At 39.6% G+C, this 12044-nt stretch overlaps 2 protein-coding genes across 2 annotated transcripts; one reads left to right on the top strand and one right to left on the bottom strand.

The window, feature by feature from the left end:
- Positions 1-1054: 1054 nt before the first annotated feature.
- B0H65DRAFT_235306 (Serine/threonine-protein kinase ste-20) lies at positions 1055-4619 on the bottom strand. Its single transcript, XM_062822250.1, has 4 exons — positions 3320-4619; positions 1894-3259; positions 1417-1751; positions 1055-1286 (listed from the first exon to the last, which is right to left on the bottom strand). Exons 1-4 carry the CDS (start codon positions 4376-4378, stop codon positions 1185-1187), a joined length of 2862 nt encoding a protein of 953 aa, XP_062680759.1. The 5' UTR covers positions 4379-4619; the 3' UTR covers positions 1055-1184.
- A 242-nt stretch (positions 4620-4861) lies between these two features.
- Positions 4862-6024, top strand: B0H65DRAFT_443741 (uncharacterized protein; the record flags this gene model as incomplete). The annotated part of the gene is made up of 3 exons (XM_062825644.1): positions 4862-5103; position 5708; positions 5761-6024. The coding sequence occupies 3 exons, from the start codon at positions 4862-4864 to the stop codon at positions 6022-6024; spliced, it is 507 nt and encodes a 168-aa protein (XP_062680758.1).
- Positions 6025-12044: the final 6020 nt, after the last annotated feature.

Below are 12044 nucleotides of genomic sequence, written 5' to 3'. Positions count from 1 at the left end.
TAGGTGGTGCTGATGGGTCGGTGAGGTCGGCTCGAACCAGGACAGGACTAGACAGGCTTCATCGGTTGAACTTTGATGAGACTTGGGAAAGTTCTGTTATATGGTTGGTGTTGAGGACGCCGAGATTCGGACTGGACTCGGCTCCTCTCAACACGAAGAAAGGCTTTTCGATTTTCACGCATACCACATCAAGAGGAAATAGGAATCGGTTTCAAGCCTCAACGTTCACTTCAATACTACTTCCGTATCCTCAAGCTATCTTTACCATCCTTCCCGTCTGCTTCTTCATCCCATTCTCAACTTCCACTTTGTCCTTGCCATCCTTCCCCCCCGTCAGCATGAAGAAACGTCAACAACCATCCTACTTACCTACCTTAGTTAACAAAAGCGCACCATGATGACAGGCCCAATAGACACACACTCTCTAGCCCTCAACGTGAAAATCCTGCCCCATCCATCCTGGTGTACAAGTTCAAATTCTTCTTCCATGTTGTATAGTACCGTAGCAATCATCAATAACCAAGAAAAAAAGATGTTCCGCCTCTTGACACAATCCCCAATTCCCAACCCAAAGCCTGTAGTAACCCATGAATAAGACAAGAGCTCATTTATCTGTGCGTGCGTATCGAAAGGCCGTTGTCGTTCGAGGAAACCAGTAAACAGAAAAACATCAGTCGCGCTCCGGCTCGCTGTGCTATGCCTTTTACTTCGCCATGTGCTCTGGCTTGCTTGCTCGCTTGCTTTGCATTTCGTATTCCGCTCGCTCGCTGTGTAACGGTTCGTGTTTTGTTCCACGTGTAGATGTGTGTGTATACGTGTGTGCTCCGGGTTCGTTCCCGCTCGTTCGGTCAAGAAATATCCTTCGTTCGTAAAAAAGATAAAAAGAATACCAAAAAGAATTGGCGTTTAAGGATCGAAAGTACATATGTTATGTGTTGGGTACCCATAGATCGCTCAAACCAAGAAAAAAATCCCAGCAGATGCAAAATCAAAGATCTGGCCGGCCATGTAAAAGGTAGAGATCAAGATGATGACCTAACCCAATCCACAACTCTCTTCTGTAGGAGAGAATTGCTTCAGAACCAAAAAGTAAAGAACAAAAGCGGGATGCGAAACAATAACGCTCCAGGGGAATATCTCTCGTGCGCGCGTGAACAGCACAAAACGCCTAGAAGGATCACACACTACTGGCCTTTACGGGCCTTTTCTTGGGCTCGGGCTTCCCTCGCTGCTCGGACTAGGGGCGCCAGTGTTGATAGGTCGACGCACTTGTTCATGAAGTCGTGCTGTTACAGGAGTTAGCTCGGGTTCCCGGCAAGAATGTCATCATCAAACTGAAACTGGTAGCGAAAAGTAGAAGGTGGAAAGCCGCAGAAAGATGGCCAATCAAGATACCGGGGACGAATCAAGACTTACTCTTAGCAGATCATGAGCGCTGGCCCTCTTCTCCGGGTCTACCTTGAGGGCAAAGTAGAGGAAGTCGCGGAACACTGGCGAGAGCGACTGCTCATCCTTGATGTGTGGCGTGCCGTTGGTCGCAATGAGCCAAAGTGCTCGAAGAGGCGACTCGGTCAGATAGGGAGGTTCTCCTTCAATCATCTCGATGGCCATAATGCCCAGTGACCAGATATCCACCTTGCGGCCGTACTCTTTGCGTGTCACAACCTCGGGCGCCATCCAATAAGGCGTGCCGACCATTGTCGTGCGCTTACTTTGAGCTTCGTTGATTGTAGCACAGAATCCAAAATCGGCTATGGTGAAAGAACATAAATTAGTATCGGGTCACAACATTAAACGGGCGTGGGTTGAAGAGATGGACAGAAATGGACGGGAAAATGGTTAAAAAGATTGAAATTTCCGAGATTGCTGAAGTGGACAGAACGGAAGACTTACTGAGCTTGATATTGCCCTCCATACTAAGAAGGATGTTGTCTGACTTGATATCTCTGTGGATGACACCCTTGGAGTGCAGATGTTGAAGGCCCCTGAGAGTTTCACGGCAAACTGACGCAATTTGTCCTTCAGTCATGATGTTGAACGTGACAACATCCGTCAAGCTACCGCCCTCCATGTATTCCATCACCACCCACAATTCTCCGGCACACAGGTAACTGTCAATAAAGTTGACGATGTTGGGGTGTGAGCTCTCCTTCATGACCAGGATCTCGTTGATAATGAGATCCTTCTTTGGCTGCTGCTCAAGGTTCATCTGCTTGATAGCCACCAATCTATTGCTTCCCCGTTCATGGCCAGTGTATACACCACCAGAGGCACCCTGACCAATTTTGGTAAACCCGCGGTAGATCTCCCTCGGGTCACCGTCGGAGCATATCCTCTTAAGGGAAGCCACAACATCAATCGCGTTGCTTTGCCGTGGTCTGTGACGAGGTCTTGCGCTAGCTTGGGGAACTGCGGCTTGAGCTTGTGGCATACGAGGAGCTCCGTTGACGTCTGGTTGCCGGGGGTGTTGGTGTTGTGAGGTGGGCGGGGTGGGTTGTTGTCTCTTGCTCGCAGCTCGGCTCAGTTGACCACTCATTGCTGCTTGGGCTTGGGCCATGGCCTGTTCTTGCTGGTGTTGCAACAATTGCTGCTGGTAAGCCGCGGTCTGGTTCGCCGCGGCGATCGGGAGAAGTGGGGAGGAGGCCTGCACAGGAGAAAATGGAGCAGCGCCGTTTGTCCGGGAATTCGATCTGGACCTGTTCCTGTGCTCCTCCTGGTACATATGCTGTACATTATCCTTGGGCGGGAGGTACGGCATCGGGGGCTCATCACCTGGCGGTGGCATGCCAATTCCCGAATCCTTGGCTGGGTATGAGGTTGGCGGCACGAGCGGTCGCGTGGATATGTTTGCTGGTGGCTTCGGTGCCGGTCGGCTGGGGATCAGGTTGATATCCTTTGCTGGAAGGGGACCCGGGCCCTTGGGTACCGGCGGCGGCGCACGGGGATTCTCAAAGCTGCCTTCATGACCAACCTGGGGAAACCTAGGACTAGCGGGTGGACTGATCATTGGCGACATGGGACCATGAGTGTAGCCACCGCCTGTTTGCAGTACGAGCGGAGTGGTGCCGGTCACTGGCGGGCTGCGGAAATCGGTCGCTCGTGCATCATGGAACTTCTCTAGCTGTTGGTCTTCTTGTGGCTTCTCCGTCGTCTCCTTGTAGAATGTGAGGACATCAACCAGTATTTGTGGGTGTTCTCTTCTGTCCTTCTCGGTGATTCCACTCTCGCTTATCAAACGCTGCCACTCTTTCGGCAAGCCCTATCAACGTGTTAGTCCATCGATAACTTTTCCACTAGTCAAATTCGCATGCCAACCTACCGTAAATTGACCAGTATTGCTATCATAGCCGACATGTGTTACGTGAACGGGATTCTCTGGTGCCGAAATCAACGGCTTTTTCGGAGACCCGACTAAGCTGTTCATGAAGCCGGAGAAGCCCGACTTCTTCCTTAGCATGCCGGGAACCCTGGATTCTTTACCATCACCGGAGTGTCTCTTGTTACTCGAAGAACTGCTCTCTGACTTGGACGGCTTTTCGCTTGGCGGAAGTTGTTCAGCCGACGAGAAACTCGCCGAGTGGCGGAATGAAGACGCGCCCATGGTCTTGTTTGATGTGGTGGATTTGGGCGACTTTGACGGTTTTGAAGATCTCACAGCCTTGGAGTCTGTGTTTGAGCGCGATAGAGGGAGCGGGGGAGGAGGGGGTGCGATACGACGAGGAGAGATGTTGTTGAAGTGCGCAATCGTGGTCGTGGTCGTGGGCGCGGGCGCGGCTGATAATTTTGTCGCCTCGATTCGATTGAGAATGGCTTTGCCGTCGAATGGAGCGCCAATCAGTTCATCCGTGGATGATTTGTTTTGATCGAACGATCCAATGCAGGAGTCTAGTGGGTCGTACTGCTTGGATGTGTCCTTGTTCCTGGAGCTAGTAACGGTGGTGTTGGCGGCAGCGCTGGGATAATGCTGCGATTGATATTGGGGTTGCGACGACGAGGTAGGCGAGAGGATAAAGCCGTTGGTTGGTATTGTCTGCGTCGGATTGTAAGGGCAATTTGCGGATTGAGAGCGAGTGGTGTGGGAGCGTGGCAAAGAGAGGTTGCTGGCTTTGGCGTTGGCGGGCGCGTTTGAAGGGACGGAGACGGGGACGGATACGGTCCTGGCCAGAGAAGGGTTTTGGCTGCTGCTGGGGCCCCGGCGCAGGCTGGAGGAGCTCCGTTTGCTGTCTAGAGATTGGGCGTCAATACGGAGCGATTCGACATTGAAAGAGGAGCTAGTGCGGTGATTTGTGGATGGCGGGCGTTGCTTCTTTGTGAGTCTTTTGCGATGCGAAGTGGAGGAGGACGAGGTGGGCGAGAGGAGGGAGAGCTGGCCGTCCATGGTTTGAAGCAAAGGCAAAAGAAACCCAACCCTAGTCGGGGAGGGCAGCGAGGGCTGAAAGATGGGGTAACTACTAAGAATAAGAAAAGACAAGAAAGATGTTCAACGTACGGTACTGGTTTGGCTGGGGCCGGGTCAACCAAAGCAGGCGAGACTTGGAGAAGAGACGGGAATTGGGGGGTGGTAGCAGTTATTGAGGCGGGCGGGACAGACACAGAATGGACAAGACAAAAAGTCGACAATTGAAGGGGACGGGACCCTGGAAGCTTGATGCCGGTCGATAATTGCGCTTTGGTTTCGTTGTGGTGGGATCGTGTACAAGTTGAAGGTACAAGGTAGGAAAAAGACAGACCCCGGACCGGCGATGCTGGGTTTGGCGGGGACCAGGTAGTCTGATGCTTTCTGTTGTTGCTTGTGTGTGGGAACTCGGACCACTTGGGTAGATAGGACTCTGTAGTCTTGTCTCTGGATGACGATTGCTTGATGGATCTCGAAGCTTTAGAGTGCTTATCACGACAGGGTCCGGCTACCTTTGAAAGTGGTTACCAGACGTTAGCTTTGTGGTCTTTGCACGGCACCCGATTGAGCAGGGCAAGCAACTGGGGTTGCTCTCGTGGTGGTGCTACAAGTGCGCAGACTCTAGAGGGACTTGGTGACTTGGTGACTGGGGATTGGGCTTTTGTGTGTGTCCAATTGTGGTCCAACTTGTGTGCCGTTGACAACGGGTAAACTCGTCAATCTCGTTATCGACTCGTAGGCCGGGCTCAAACAACCCGAGATGACGGACGGACTGTATGCGCGGCGCTGTTGCTGCTGCTGCTGCTGCTGCTGCTGCTGCTGCTGTCGTCTGAAGTCGTCTGGCTGTCGTTGCTGACGGAGGGTCGGACGGCGGGCGGGGACACTCGGTCTGCAGATGCCAGATGGGAATTGGAGACAAGGACGCAGAGTTCAGGGGAGCATATGTCTGTGTCTATCCCGAAATGGAAAAGATGACTGCTTGACTGCTGTCGGGCGGCTGTTGCTTGCTGCACCGCACACACACAGAGGGCACATACACTTTCGGCTTCAGTTGTAGACAGACAGACGGGAGTATGTCCGACCTCACGCTCGAGTCTGGCTTCTGGGAAGCAACAAGTCTGCACCTCACTCTGCAGTGTGGGCAGGCCAGGGCAGGCAAGGCAGGTGGAGACGGTGGAGACGGGAGAGTGGGGCTGGCATCACTGGGAACGGGCATCCCGTTGCTTCCCCGTCTAACACCCGCTCTGGACCTTGCTTGGCGCCGTTAACGTTGTCGATACTATGTACACTATAGACGACTTTGACGTGTAGGGTACCACTCAAGGGCAATGTCGATAACTTTCTGCACTCTCCCACGTTTGCAGAATTACGTCCGAGACCAGTCTGGCTCGGTCTGTTGGTCCGGTATCCTTCCCTGCGAGGCCTACTCTGCTACTACATACGTACAAGCAGGTTCCGATCCTGGACTGGACATCTTGGAGAACTGGACGGCGTGCAACCTCTCAGGCTTTCTGTCCGACAGTACCTCTACAACACAGCCACAATCTTTGCTCGCCCGCGTCAATCATGGCCAGGACAACCCCTCCTTCTTGTCCTCCGTCTGCTCCGTCTCCTCCTGCGTACAGTGAGGTGTGAGGTGCTCATGCTCCTCGCGTGTTCAAGCTCGGCGCGATAGGACCGTCTCTAACCAACATTCGAAAACGACAAATCGCCATCACGCTCATCAGCCAAGATTTGGTCCCTCGGTACATACGTCCAAGGGGAGTCCAAGGGCATAAATCCAAGGTGGAGGCTATCACGCTGTTTACACGCCGTCCTCTCGGCAACCGTGATTAAATGCCCCGGCCTTGTGGGGTAGATATGGCCTAACGGGCGGAGTCGAAACGCCTGTCTTGGTCCTTGGATTTCCATCGTCCCAGTCCCTGGCGTTTGGCCTCCACTCTTTTTTCATGCGTCTGTGGCTGTTAGATTTACTGGTGATTGATTGATTCTGTGTAGTCTATGTAACTAACTCGAGCGCTCTGGTATGGGGGGTTCTGGGGGTAACCCATATTTGCTAAGACTTGTTAAATCAGGTGGCTGGGACTCTGGCATCTAGCCGACATCTGGCTAGAATGCTACCCTAGAATTTAATATACCTTCTTACTTGCAGACCTCTTTTTTCTCTTTAAAGTTAAAAGTAAAGCTATTTATATATTGCTTTCGTCGTTTTATATTTCTAAACCTAATATTTTATTTAAATTATTAAAATCCACTTCTCCCAGTACCGGATTATCTCTCCCTCCGCTATCTTCCCGCGGTAGCACCTTAATTATCCCTAGCAATTCCCTAAATCTCTTATGTTCTAGAATATTTAGTGCCTTTATTAATCTATTGATTAGTATTAGTTTTATTTTTAAATATTTGATATTGAGAGTCTTTTTTTCGAGAATTTCTCTTTTTATTTAGTATTTATAAATATTTATATACTTTATTTTTATATTGAAGGTGGGCGTTTCCTTTGTGAGTACCCTAATAGTTTATTAGTTATTATAATGTAGAGTGGGAATGGGATCCTCTTATAGGCTTATTCCTAATGCTGATATTAATCGGTTTATAAAGAGAGTCTCTTTAACTACCTTTTCGATTACGTATAATTCTATTTCTATCATTAATATAGTAACCGTAGTTTGTTTAATTACTCCTTAGTAAATTAAATTACTATATAGTTTAATTATAAAACCTTAGGAGCTTTTATAGTTATTTTTATTATTAGTAAATGAGGTATTAGAGGTAATTTCGAATTTATTACTTCCGCTAAAGTAGAGTGCCTATATTTTTATTATTCTTAAATACTGTATAACCTTCTCGCTCGTTGCTAAGTGAGTAGAGTTAGGATTGTGATTATATTTAATTAGTTTATTTAACGAAAATATAATATTAAATCGAGTATTGATTATTATATATAGTAAAGAGCCTACGTTAATTTAGTATATTTATACTTTTCTACAGTTAGTAATACTTTCGAAGGGTATTAATTTTTTATAGCTTATAGGTACTAAAATTGGTTAATAACTAAATTTAAATAATTTAGTATTTTTATTAATATATACTTCTTGAAATAATTAGATCTTTCTTTAGTTTCGATTATGTATAACTTTAATACTTAGAAATTATTAAAATTCATCTCCTCTTATTAAGTAATATTGTAATTGTAATTTTATAATATATTTTTTATCTTCGTTTATTTTACTTTTATTGAATATAAAGACGATATTATTAATATAGTACAATATAAAAATAATTTTTTTCTTTATAATATATAGGTTTTTAGGGATTATTTTGAATTTTATTAATTTAAATACTCTATTTAGTTTCCGTTGCTATAGTAAAGGAATTTATCGGAGATTGTATAAGGCCTTAATAAATTTGAGAACTTTTTGAAGTATTCGATATTTTAGTAGTATGTATATATAGATCTCTTTATTAAGGTAGGTATTTATAAAAGCCTTGACTGCATTATATTAAATAAGTTTAAAATTAAAGCGAATAGTAAGAGCGATAATAGTACGAAATAATCGACTTGCGAGAGTAAATACGTACATATTAATTTTTATTTTTCATTATTAATTATTTCCTACGACGAATTTCGTTTTTGCCCTTATTAAATATCCCGTTTTTATTGAATTTATAAGTATAAACCTATATATAGTTGAAGATTTACTTCCGTTTAGAGTAGGGGATATTTTTATTTATGTCGATTTATATTTTTATATTTTTGTAGCTTTTGAAGTGAATTTCTTTTATTTTTTTTAAATTATTAGTTAAATATATAATTATTTAGATTATAGTACTTCTTAAGTATAAGGAGGAAATTGTATTAATGTACTTTATTAAAACGATTGTGTTTTATAATTAATTATTCGATTTCCACTTTAGTAATTACTTTTTTTATTTATTTTAACTATTAATTAAATTAATTTATTAGTACTAAAAGCAATTTCTTATAATTTTTAATAATAAATATATTAGTCGATATTTCGGTCGATAGAATAGCCGGTATAGAATACGATTAGCAGGGTAGATAGAGGCGATAGGTATAAATTTATAATATATTTGATAAATATTTTATTATTAGTAAATTATTAAATTAATACTTCTTATAGTTAATTGCTTTTATTTTAAGAGATTTCTTAGTTTCCTTAATAATCCTCTTAATTTTAATCGAAGAGATTTAATAGGAGAGGTTTAATATTATTATTATTAACGTCGTTTAATAGTATATAATCTTCGATATAGAATAATTTAAATACCCCGAAGGTTAATTGGTAGGCTCGTTTAATTTATTAAGTAAATCGGCGAATTCTTCGCTAGTAATTTTGACGTCGTTTTTGAACTTTTTAATATTTAGGTAGTAGGTAATATCCTTATCGAATATTACGTCCCTAGTTTAAATAATCCGATTTGTATAAGAATTTTATATATAATAAATTGAAGTCGTTGAATAATTAATGAAATAACCGATTTACGGCCTTTAGGTTGTACTTTTGAAGTTTTTACTCCTTCCTCTAAGTAGTATTTATTATAGTAAATACTTTATACTTATAAATTCGAAGGTAATTTAAATCTAGTTTGCGTAGTTCTTATTAATTGTATTAGTTCGCGATATAGGTATAGAATCGTTCGAAGGGTGATTTCTAATTATATCATTAACGAGGGGAACGATTAATAAAAAAAATAGCTATATAAATAATTTTTAACTATAGATTTTTTAATATTTTTGAATTGAATAATATTATATAGTATTTCTCTTTAATTATACTCCTTAAATATTTTACCCTCTATTTTATATTTAAATATTAGGAGTAGAAAGTTTAAAAATTGTACTATACTAGGCGAATTTATTTTTGATTTTATTATTTATAAATTCATTATTATATTCGACAGTTTTAATGTTAACATTATATTTCCGCTAGTTATTTCGAAGGTCGTTATGTATATAAATTAATTTAATAACGGTGCGCTACGAACGAGGTTTTGGTAAATAAAAGGGGGATAATTTCGATAATTATTTAATTGTAGATAGTATTTAAATAGTAAAAGAATGAATTGTTAGCCTTCTTTAGATAATTATTTAGTAGTCGATAGTCCTAGTAGAAACTTTATTTTCGTAATTGGAAATAAGAGACGAAGTTAATAGTAAAGCTAGGGTAGAAGGCGATTTCTTTTAGCTGTAGCTTTAGGGGACCGCTCTTATCCTTAATAATAATATTGACTTCCTTAAATCCTTTAACTTCTATTTAAATATTATTAGTCTATAAAGAGTTATCCGGATTAATATAATGAAAGTTAATGAAACGAGTAATTTTATTAAATATATAAAGCGAATTATTTAAATTAAATATTATTGAATTTTTGAAAGGGTAAATTTCGTTTCTAGCTTTAAATACTTTATTAATTCAAAAGGTTACTTTACAAGCCCGATTCAATAATTATATTAATTTTTCCTTTTCAATTTCCTCCTTCTTCTTAGAGAATTTAGTTGTTTCCTTAGCGAGTTTTAGATTTTTCGCGAGGTTGGTTTTAATAATATATTTAAGAGAGAGGTATAGTTTGAAGTATGAAGGTTCTGTACTTAGGTTAATATATTAATAGTTTGTAAGAGAATAATGGCCTCTTTTATATATTTTATATATTATATTATTACCCTTTTTACGCGGTTGAATTTCGAATTTATCCGACGGGAGTTTTCTTTTCCTTACGCCTTTGGGCTTTTTATTTTTAGTATCGTAACGAGCGTTTTTATTTTTAGTATAGTTATAGTTATTACTATTATATTTTTAATTATTATATTCGATATTGGATTCGTTAGTACTAAAGGTACTATAATAGATCTCTCTTCTTCCTCCGGCGGCGATTTTACGACGAATTTTATCGATATTATATTATTTAAAGTTTTTATAAACTTCTATATATTTGAGAATATTAGCGGTTATTTCTTTATTAAATTTCTAGGCGTTATCGTACTATTTAGGACGGACGATCTTAATTATATTAATAAAATTAGAGTATTATAAATTCGCAACGACAATTTTACTAATTCCTTTACTCTGCCTATTATTTATAATAGTAGATTAGGTTTCTAATTAATTGATTTAATTCTTAGGTTCTTTCGTAAAAATAGCGACGGCTGTATAGTATATTTTTTTTACTTTGATTTAATCGTCGATTACTTTATAATTCGTTATTTATTTAAAGTTTCGATACTATTTATCGGTATCCTATTCTTCCCTTATAACTATTACGCGAAGCGATACTTTACAAATAATACTAATACAAAATAATAAAGTGAGCAACTAGTTACTAAATAGAGCAACAGTACGTAACGGTTAACAACAGTCTTATTAAAGGAAGCTAGAAACAAATACTATCGAAAGCCTCAACCTAGGACCTCGCATATAACTTTATAGAATATAAGCAAGATAAACGTTAGGTTAATATAATATAAATTAATAATCCAATTAACTTCAACGGAAATTAATAGGGAGAATACTTTTATATAATATATCCTACTCGATAAAATAACCCTACGCTTAATAAAATATATATTAAGATAAATTTGGGCATTTAAGTACTTACTTAGAATATCCTATAATATTTCCCCTTCGATAAAAGGAAAAGAATATTTACTATCTATTAAAATTATTACTAAATATAAAATAAAAAATAAGAATTATTACTTTCCTTACTATTAATGAACTATCCTTTTTATATCTTATATAACCCTTAACTACCGAAAATTATTTCTAATAACTAAAATATTCTAATATAAAAATTGAATAATAGTAAATAATTAATGTAGATAATAATAACGGAGGAGATCCCTAATAATAGCCGTAACGAAACGAACGAATATTAAGATTATTATTATCTTTATAATCGTTCTTATTAAACTTAGGAAGATCCTAACGTGTATACTTATAATTAAGTAGGGAATTATCCTACCTCCAATCCTCTACAATCCTACTAAAATATAGAGAGTAAATAGTTGGTATAATATTAAAATAATTAATAAAATAGGTAGCCAATATATCGAACTTATCTAATATACTAGTAAAACTAAACGTATTACGAAATAATATATTATTAAAATAAATGCTACGAAGAGGAATAATATTAAATATAACGTTATTATAATGTATACATATAGTAAATGCTAATAAAAGAATACGGCGGATATAAAGTTTTTAAATTTTAATAAGTTTTTAGCGTATATCTAATAATTCTACCTTTAGTTACTCTATTATTTCTCCATAATAGAGGTTAAAATTCTCTAAAAAAACGCTTATATTTTAAAAGCGGTAATAATAACGTTAAAAATAGTATTTAGGTTATTCATTCTAGCGGTAATCGGGATTTTTTTAATAACCTTTACTTTACGAACGACTTTGATTTCGTATATAGGAAATTTACTTATAATAAATTTAGTTAAGACTACTTAAGTATAATATAGGTAATTTAGGCAATTTAATAAATTACTTATTTATTTGGGTAGATTAATACTATAATTAAAATATTAAATAGTTAATAAGGTAATCTTTAATAGGATTTTATTAATAAAAGCGGGGTCGTTATTACTAGGTTTTTTTAAAGCGCTATCGAGAGCGCC

Source organism: Neurospora tetraspora, assembly GCF_033439725.1.
Source record: "Neurospora tetraspora strain CBS 560.94 chromosome Unknown B0H65scaffold_5, whole genome shotgun sequence".
Classification (NCBI taxonomy): domain Eukaryota; kingdom Fungi; phylum Ascomycota; class Sordariomycetes; order Sordariales; family Sordariaceae; genus Neurospora; species Neurospora tetraspora.
This window is presented reverse-complemented; position numbering and strand designations above follow the sequence as displayed.